Source organism: Anneissia japonica, unplaced genomic scaffold (genome assembly GCF_011630105.1).
Source record: "Anneissia japonica isolate Jap-2015-1 unplaced genomic scaffold, ASM1163010v1 scaffold4143_len111707_cov124, whole genome shotgun sequence".
Classification (NCBI taxonomy): domain Eukaryota; kingdom Metazoa; phylum Echinodermata; class Crinoidea; order Comatulida; family Comatulidae; genus Anneissia; species Anneissia japonica.
Window position 1 is genome coordinate 25,888 of NW_022699490.1, and position 10,226 is coordinate 36,113.

The 10,226-nt window shown below is 36.4% G+C and overlaps 3 protein-coding genes across 3 annotated transcripts; all 3 read left to right on the forward strand.

Moving 5' to 3' along the window:
• Positions 1-6,592: 6,592 nt before the first annotated feature.
• Positions 6,593-7,306, forward strand: LOC117102986. The gene has a single exon (XM_033243451.1). It carries the CDS (start codon positions 6,593-6,595, stop codon positions 7,304-7,306), a length of 714 nt encoding a protein of 237 aa, XP_033099342.1.
• Positions 7,307-7,429: 123 nt separating this feature from the next.
• LOC117102987 lies at positions 7,430-7,810 on the forward strand. Its single transcript, XM_033243452.1, has one exon. The coding sequence runs from the start codon at positions 7,430-7,432 to the stop codon at positions 7,808-7,810; it is 381 nt and encodes a 126-aa protein (XP_033099343.1).
• A 528-nt stretch (positions 7,811-8,338) lies between these two features.
• Positions 8,339-9,430, forward strand: LOC117102988. Its single transcript, XM_033243453.1, has one exon. The coding sequence runs from the start codon at positions 8,339-8,341 to the stop codon at positions 9,428-9,430; it is 1,092 nt and encodes a 363-aa protein (XP_033099344.1).
• The last annotated feature ends 796 nt before the right edge of the window (positions 9,431-10,226 follow it).

A 10,226-nucleotide genomic window follows, 5' to 3' on the forward strand; every position in this document is an offset into this window, starting at 1 on the left:
CAGTAAAAAGCTGCATGATGTAATTATAATGCGACTTCTGAAAATGTCTTCATTAGAGGACCACAATGAAATACTTCTATGGGACAAATTCTATTCACCCACCAAACTGTCTACTGAAATCATAAACCGCTATATATATCTTCATAATTACAGTACAAAATATTTCACAAAGTTACGTATATAACAACCACTACAACAACCATATTTCCTTTAATATCACTGTAAACGACATGACACCTTTCCTAACTGTTAAGTGAACATAACAAAAAAAAAGTCTATGATGATGCATACAACTATTATAACTTTAAACGTTTTTTATGCTCAATACACGTAGGCTTAACAACATTCCACACAACCTCAACCCACCGACAGCGTCGTCACCTTGACTCGTAGACGCTGTCCATATGGTAATGATGAAGATATATATAATGTATATATAGATAGATAGATGTTTACAAATATAATGCAATATATATATATATATATATTATCTGTATGTATATATAGAATATTGCAATCACTCCACTTTTGCATATACAGTATCTCAATTTATGGTAACACACACTTTAAAGACCGCCCTCTCTGTCACACAACAGTATTGAAGTCCCACACACGCAGTTTATTGTCGTAGGATGCACTAACTATTTTCGTCTTATCACACACGATGCAGTTGATTTGTGTTGAATGGCCTCGTAGTGTATGCTTACATTTGCCCCTGTCAAGTCAACAAATAATTATGAGATTTTAATAAAAATGTGTCAAATATACTAACATGGCTAATCACTAAAACATAAGGCCAACTCAGAGAGCGTCGGCCGACGCAGCCCGACCCGATTTATCGCCGGGAACAGTCTTAAGCCGTTGTGAGAAATATTAAACATGTTTAATATTCTACTACGCGACTGCCCCTGACGCACACCATCGCGTCTGCGTTCAACTCACACAGACCCGACGCGACAACAAATCGCGTCGGGCTGCGTCGGCCGACGCTGTCTGAGTTGGCCTTAAGTCTACCAACTCGTTGACATCTCATCGTCTTTTTCATTGAGTTATATATATAAACATGGCAAATTTCCTAATGTGTTTGGATATAATACAAATGCATACAAAAGTCAAAATATTAGATCCGTAATAAAAAAAAATCACAGTAAAAAGCTGCATGATGTAATTATAATGCGACTTCTGAAAATGTCTTCATTAGAGGACCACAATGAAATACTTCTATGCAACAAATTCTATTCACCCACCAAACTGTCTACTGAAATCATAAACCACTATATATATCTTCATAATTACAGTACAAAATATTTCACAAAGTTACGTATATAACAACCACTACAACAACCATATTTCCTTTAATATCACTGTAAACGACATGACACCTTTCCTAACTGTTAAGTGAACATAACAAAAAAAACGTCTATGATGATGCATACAACTATTATAACTTTAAACGTTTTTATGCTCAATACACGTAGGCTTAACAACATTCCACACAACCTCAACCCACCGACAGCACTTAAACATTGTCAGCTATTGTCAAGTGGGCTATTGCATCATTGATGCTCTCGTTCATTAAAAAATATTGTAAATATACATTTATTTACTGTACGGACAATGCTTTAATATAAAATATAATTCATGTAACCATAATATTACTATACTTTACTATTATAACAACATGTGTTGCCAGGTTTATTTCAAATATGTTAAACACAATATTATTCTGCATTGCATGTAAATCAAACAACTTAATTTAACTTTCTGAATACCAAACAAATTCAAACACCACACTGACAAAAGCAATCCATGATAATTTCGTTTTCAACGACGAGTTATGATTTTCAACTTAGGAAGACTCAATTAAATTGTTGAATTCACTATGAAAAGTTTATTGTGCTAAATACAATATGTTAAAGTTCAACTGTTTCGTGGACAAACATGTGGAGGTTGTCTATGGCGATTCCTCTTCGGCAGCTTAAAAAACATCTTCATCTGACTTGTCAACCGTTTAGTAGCCTACAGTGTATATAATAATAAATAACTTTACATCGTTTGCTCAGATATTCTGATAATTTAAATAACTAACTCACTCGTCGTCCCTAGCTATTCTCGTGTCTTTCTCAACCTCTGACACTGACTATTTGGAATTTCTTTTGAGCATATTCTTTTTGTTGTTTCTGAAAATCTTGTGTTTTTTTCTTCTTTCCTTTTAATGTGAAGGTGCGTATTTAATATTTACTGTTGATTGATTGAATATCTTTTCAGTAAAATTCTATCACATTACTCATCACATTCTTCATATCCACACCTATTTGCTCAATATGGTAATACAAGGTACAACACAAGATTTAAATAATTCACTCCATTAACTTTTTGTCCAATTGTTCAGTCTTATGATCACATTCTTAAATATCTATCTCGCTTAGGAATACAACAATCAGCCTTAATTCTTACTGCCTACTTGTAGAGCTGAACGTTTCAAATATTCATTTCTTCCATATTCTCTAAATGTCTATCCGTTTTCTGCAAAGAATTCCTCCATTTGTACTTCTCTGCTACATTGATCTATTGTTTAATTTTTTTTAATGATTTTTTTTTGGCCATTGCAATTATATAGTGATGATTTTAAATGTAATGTTTTTTGTATGGCAGATAATAGTCGACTGATGGCTTGTGGAGCAAATGAAAATTTAATTAAAAGATTAGACTTTAGAAGATAAAAAAACTACCATGGGAATATGCAAGTGTTAGTTGAATGTCTTTTAGCATAACCTAATTCTGATTTGTCCAACAGTGTTTGATTATCAGGTCTATATTCAAATTCCTGTAACTATCTGATTTTCTAGTGCACATGTAGGACTTTTTAAATAATAATAATAATAATAATAATAATAATAATAATAATAATATTAATAATAATATTAATATGTTAGATTTATATAGCACTTAACGCCAACCCCCAGTCACTGGATTAAACGCCTATGGAACACAAACTAAAGGTCCCTGTGGGAGTATTCTATAGCGTTGCAGCAGATACATCAACGCATTTTGGCATTTAACAATACCAGGTACCCATGTATACTCCTGGGTGGAGAGAAGCAATGCAGATACAGTGCCTTGCCGAAGGACACAAGTGAAATCCACAGCGAGAGGATTAAATTCATCTTTGGGACAGAAAAACAAATGATTATTTACGTATCCATTTCTAGGTTGACCTTACCTTTGGTAACTTATGACTTACAAAACCCAAGGTGGCGCCAGGGGGCCTGGGGTAGGGGAGCTTCACATTAATAATAGACCCTAAAATGGAATAAAATAAGCCATAGAAACCCCTTAATATCGGACCACCATATGGGACATACGACTTCTTGTCTTGCAAATCTTAGCACCCCCCCCCCACCACGACCACATATTAGGTTTATTTTTTTTCACGTTAATGCCTGACTTGTCCTGACAAAAAGGGGTAGGGGTGTTGCATGATGTTGGTTAGGTAGGAGAGGGTGTTTTTTCCGGGACTGGCATTCCCAGGCAGTTTAAGGTGCTGTGTCTAACTGGTTACACCATTGACAGAAATTAGTGTGTATAAAGTGAAATTGATTATAAACTCTACCCTTAATTAAAGGGTTTAAAATACCGCTAAAACAGAAAATTGACAACAGTGATACCGGAAACATTGTTTTTTTTTTTATCACAATATAATTTAAGGTATTGAAACACATTTATCATTGTTCTCATCAAATGAATCTATGAATAAATCAGCGGAACAAACTGGTAAATTTTACTATTATAATTTTTTAATGAAAAATAACAGTTTTTCTGGAAACACTGCTCATACGTTTTTTAATTACCAACATTTTTTAAACTATAATTCTCTAAGGGAGCATTAGCCTATTTGTAGAAAATCAGTTCTAAAAAAGCACCACTTTGAGGTTTATGGGCAATTAAAATTTGGAAGTTTTTCATAATTTGAAAAAAACACCCCTTTTTAAAAACATGGTATCTCCCAAGTACGTAATCTAAAAAACATGTAAAAATATGCAACAGATACCCAATATATTGACCTTATACACACATCCTTTTATTTTTGATGAACAAAACATAATGATATTAAAATATTGTATCGAATTATTACTAATATTAACTTTTAAAAACAGCAAAAAATGACAAGAATTGCCAAAAATACAAATTTACACGTTGCCATGTAAATATAGGCACAAATTAAATAAAACTTCATATTTGATTTCTCTTAACAAAGATATAGCCATACGCAAAATTTGAAAGAAATCCATTTTTTGAGTCTGCAACTATTTTTGAAATTTCTTTGATTTTTACAGGCAACTGTTCTTAAAAGACGTGGCAGGGGATTTGATAAATCCAACCCTTGAGGGGGAAGCTGTTATATAAACCCCAAAAAAGATTAAATTTTGTATGATCGTGTATAGTAAAACAAATATCAATTTAACAAATTCCACTCTGGGTTTCTATTAGATTAGCGGGAGACACTGCTATATCGTGTGTTAACACGTAGGACTATTTTAAATATATCACGTTATTCCTAAAGCAATTCAAATGCATTTGACTAATGTTGTGACTATGTGTAATTCAAACATTATAGAAAACATAATACAGCTTTCTGTTGTTTTATTATTAATTATCTTTTATCATCTTTGTTCTGGTTGTATAAAGGCATAATTTTGGTTACAGCCAGTTAACACGAAGGAAATCTATTAAATTACTACTCGCTATTTTACGAGTAGTCAGACTCATATCTGAGGCAACAATTTTTTTTTAGATCCGACACAAACGTATTGCTGAGTTCATCACGTAGCATTTTGTCCAGATGGTATTGTAATCACACGCCATCCCGACAGAGTATACAACACACATCCGAAATACCATGTTGGTCAATTATTGTTGAATATAAACGGGCACTCTGCCCCAGAAATCTAAAGCCTAATTCACACTTCGCACTGCACTTTTTTGGACTTACCGACCACTTGTAAGACTTTCAAAAAAAAAAAAACCCTTTAGAACCACTAACTTTTTCTGACCAGACTTACTTTTTGTAAGCTTTTTCGAGTCCTGTTTTCCCAGTAAAACTTAGGGAGTCTGTTTCACTGAGCGAAAAAGTCCAATGGGAACAGCGCGAATCCATGAAACTTCTTGAGTCACCATCACTTTAACTGACTTTCATAGGTTCCTCGGTAAGTCATAGAAGAGTCATGGTAAAACTCACAAGCTAAAACGTCCAAGTGCGGTTACAGCAGTAACATTATACATTGGACTGTTTACTATAATCTCGGTAAGATTTCTACAAAAAAAATAATCCAGTACAAACGAGGTTTAAGACCTAAGACTAGGAATTCTGAGACCCTGACAATTAAGACCCCTAACTAACTATGCTAGGATTTCTAGACAATAATACTTCAATTAGAAAGCCAATATTGATATTAACTGTTTAATCATAAAATCAAACACCAGTGTCATCTAGGCGTGCCTCTATTTCGTAAGCAAACAAACAGAACACAAACCTTCTTTACAGGCTATTTGCACTATACTGTATAAAGATGGAGGTATATTCTATACGACGTCCATGGTATAAACGCCAATTTTAATAAGCCTCCAAAAAATATCTCAGTAGCACTATGCTATGCACTGCTTAAATCCGTTAAGACTATAAAGTAGCACCAGTTTGTCACAGGCTCTAGGCTAGCAATTCCATTTGAATAGCTGATTCATTGTACATATCTCGAAATATATAAATTAGTTTAATCTGATCCTAACAACCTATAGCACCTATATATTAATTCTACTAATCGCCCCGGTGTAAGTTGACCTCTCTCCTCTAAATAGAGCTCATACAATGGGTGTAATGAGTTATCTATAGTATAATTCTCTTAACTATTGAGGGCTCACTTGCTATGAAGAAGCGAAGTCATGGCGGTACTTGTTGATTAATTTGAATTACAGAAGTGAAGAAACCAGGTTTGATTTATGTAAAAACGTTGCCCTATAAGGCGGGGATAAGTTATTAGAAGTCACAAATCTTCGGTAAGCTATCAGTTCTGTTGTTGAAAATATGTAGGCCTGCATAGCTAATAGTTGTGATGTGTTAGTACTACTAGCCTAGGGACTGTATACTGACTGAGAGATGTGTGCACGCCGAGAGCCGTGCACGTCGAGCCAGCGCTGTGCTGTGCTGGTGGTGCTAGTTACGTATAATATACACAATTTTTTGACTCTTTAGAATACAGTATCTTATTATTCTACTGTTAATATGTTGCATTCGGAAAAGTGTTGCATTCATAGCTTAAAGTGCTGTTAGATTAAGAGCTAAAGTTAGAATTAAAGATGGCTATGCTCGGAGTTCATGGAGAATATGATGGCTAAGGGATACATTTAGGAGGTAGACGAAAAAACGTATGTGGGCGGCAAAGCATGGTATATACCACATCATCCTGTCATAAATGAGAAAAAACCCGGTAAAATCAGGGTTGTTTTTGACTGCGCAGCCAAGTATGCGGGCGTGGCACTGAATGACCTACTGCTGCAGGGTTCAAATATAAATAACACCCTGATCGGAGTTCTTATGAAATTTAGAGCAGAGAGAATTGCCCTTACAGCCGATATTGAAAGCATGTTCTTGCAGGTCATTGTTAAGGAGCAAGATAGAGATAGCCTTCGATTCTACTGGCGTCCAGTAGATGGACAACCAATTAAGACATTCCGGATGACGAGACATCTATTTGGTGCCACTTTCTCACCAGCTTGTGTCAACACGACATTGAGAAGGACATTGGAAGATCATGGTATGAGATATTGTGATGAGGCAAGAAAGGCAATGAAAGTGAATTTTTATGTTGATGATTGTCTGGCATCGGCTCCTGACCAGATGAAGACAGTACGCATGATCAAAGACCTGTCCAACCTCTGTCTTGATGGGGGTTTCCGTTTAACCAAATGGCTGTCCAATGATAAAGAAATGTTAAACACAGTTCCTGAAGCAGAAAGAGCCCCGGAACTGAAGTCATTGGATTTAAATAACGATGACTTGCCAACAGGTAGAACCATGGGCGTACAATGGTCACCTCAACTGGACACACTAAGCTTTAATATAACAGCCGCCGAAAGGAATTACACAAGAAGGGGCATCTTGTCTATTACCAGCTCTCTCTTTGATCCATTGGGATTGGTGGCCCCTTTCATTCTGCCAGCAAAAATGCTACTACAAGATCTCTGTCGGCAAGGCCTAGGTTGGGACGACCTCATTGATGATTTCTCAATGCAGCGATGGAGGATATAGTTTGAGGAGCTAAAGAGGCTCAAAGAATGGAGTATGCCGAGGTGTTATAAGTCAAATCTGTCCTCAAATATAATAAGTAAACAGCTCCATATATTTTCGGACGCGAGCGAGAAGGGGTATGGCATGTGCGCCTATTTGAAGCAGGAAGCCCAAGATGGAACAATACACGTTTCCCTTGGCTTAGCAAGAAGTAGAGTGGCTCCTTTGAAATATGTATCTATCCCTCGTATGGAGTTGACTGCAGCAGTTATGGCAGCCCGTTTCACAGATTATATATTACGTGAGTTGAATATCAAGGAAGTTTGTTACTGGACAGACAGCCAGGCTGTTCTTAAGTATTTACAGAGTGATACCAGAAGATTTAAAATGTTCGTAGCTAATCGTGTTTCTACTTTATTAGACTTGACCAAAGTTTCACAATGGAGATACGTCAGAAGGGCTGACAACCCAGCCGATGAAGCCTCTAGAGGTCAAGGTATTGATGATTTCTTGCGAAATAAGTGATGGATCAATGGGCCTGATTTTCTTGATCAACATGTTGAGCAGCACCCACAGGAATGTTTGGTTGAAATTGATGAGAATGACCCAGAAGTCAAGAAGGTTTCCAATGTGGTTGTAACCAAAAACCAGTGCTATTTCCTAGACGGATTGATCTCTAGATGCTCAAGCTCCATGAAGCTGAGGAATGTAGTGGGTCTAGTTTTAAAGTTTGTCAGAAGAGCAGGAAAGAATCAATCGAAGAGCAATGACGTTGATCAATTGGAGGCTGCAGAGGGTTCAATATAGTTCATGAACAACAGAAACATTTTGCGGCGGAGTTAACTGCCTTGAAGAATGGGGAGAAGAAATCGATAACTGCGGTAATGAAAGCTAGTCCCTTGCGTAAGCTGGACCCTATGCTGGTAGATGGAGTTATCGTAGTTGGGGGAAGACTGAGAAGAGCAGCCCTCCCAGAAGCATCAGATAATAATCCCCAAGAGATCTGAAATTGCCGCATTAATTGCCCTTCAAGCCCATTAAAATGTCGGACACATGGGTCGAGCTGCTATGTTAATGTACATGTGGGAGAAACACTGGATTATGGTGGCTGGTGCATTAATAAAAGGTGTTATCAGTAAATGCGTCATCTGCCGAAAGTACCGTGCCAAGTCTTCAGAACAAAAGATGGCCGCATTGCCAAGTGAGCGTGTGCTCAGCGACAATCCTGTCTTTTATCACACCGTGCTGGATATGTTTGGGCCATTTCAGGTCAAGCAAGGTAGAAGTCAAGTAAAAAGATATGGACTTCTGTTCACATGTTTAGCAACAAGGGCTATACACCTAGAAATTGTGCACACAGCCAATGCAGACTCCTGCCTGAATGCGATAGGGAGATGTGTATGCAGGAGAGGGTTAATTTCCTCCATCAGAACTGATAACGGAACAAATTTTGTGGCTGCAAGCAATGAGTTAAGCAAAGCCGTGGAAACATGGAACAGAAGTCAGATCCGTCAATGGCTGGCTCAACATGGAATTCAATGGGAATTCAATCCACCCGGTGCTTCCCACTTCGGTGGCGTGTGGGAGCGCCTAATTAGAGTTGTCCGCCAGGTTATGGATGGAGTTCTAAAAGAACAGCATCTTCGACTTGATGATGAGGGTCTTTGTACCTTGTTTTGTGAGGTAGAACACATATTAAATGGAAGGCCGATTACCAGAGTATCGTCAGATACAGACGACTTGCGACCATTAACACCGAATATGATTCTAACAATGAATGAAAAATATGTACTCCCACCCGGATTTTTCGATAAAACAGACATTTATGTCCGAAGGCGGTTTCGCCATATACAATATTTGGCCAATTTATATTGGACAAGATGGCGTAAGGAGTATTTGCCTCTAATGCAAAAGAGGCAAAAATGGCTGTATCCGAAGAGAAATTTGCAAAAAGGAGACATTGTGCTAATTGTTGACGATTCATTACCCAGAAGTACTTGGCTCCTTGGACGAGTTATTGAAACCAAAGCAGACAGCAGAGGACTTGTTCGGTCATGTAAGGTGAAAACACAGCATTCTACCTTAGAAAGACCCATTACTAAATTGTGTTTGTTAATGGAATCAGAGGACAATGGGGCAGAATAAACCCATCAGTTTAATAACCGGAGGGACAGTCTACTCCCTAAGATGGTTATCATTGTCAAAGTATTAGTCACTGATTAATAATAGATGAACTGTGGAAGTGGTGATTGAAAAGCAGAAAAATATTTACATGGATCTTTAATTTTAAGATTTAATGTTGACATTGTTTGTTAATCAGATGTTATGTTTAATTTCTGAGTGTTTCAGGAATTATTATATTAGTGTAATTGATCCTCAATTAAGGGGCCGGTGAAATGAGTTATCTATAGTATAATTCCCTTAACTATTGAGGGCGCACTTGCTATGAAGAAGCCAGAGCCATTATGGCTCTGGCTTCTTCATAGCAAGTGCGCCCTAAATAGTTTGGTTTACCACACTATAGATAACTCATTACATCTGTTATACCACACAAGGCAACAAAAAGTGAACTCATGTTGAATTTCAGCTACATGTTGGTTTTTTTTATTGTGTAGTAAGACATAATAATAATAATAATAATAATAATAATAATAATAATAATAATAATAAACACAATACAAAACATACAATGTCGATAAAACAAAAAATAATACTACGGTACTAAATAATAATAATAATAATCTAAATTTACTACTTAATAGGTATGAAACATAATAAAAAACAATATTTATAATCACAGAATTATAAATAAACGCTGTAAAATATATAGCAGATAATGCACTTTCTCAGAGTATTCTTTGAAATAAAGTAGTTACTAACTAGGCATTATCTGATAAGGATTCCAATCTAATTAATTAGATATTCGTTATACTAGCATCTG

Bases quoted from the DNA above. Each gene is read 5' to 3' on its own strand.
- LOC117102986 (XM_033243451.1), top strand. From the start codon at position 6,593: ATGAAATTTAGAGCAGAGAGAATTGCCCTTACAGCCGATATTGAAAGC.
- LOC117102987 (XM_033243452.1), top strand. From the start codon at position 7,430: ATGTGCGCCTATTTGAAGCAGGAAGCCCAAGATGGAACAATACACGTT.
- LOC117102988 (XM_033243453.1), top strand. From the start codon at position 8,339: ATGGGTCGAGCTGCTATGTTAATGTACATGTGGGAGAAACACTGGATT.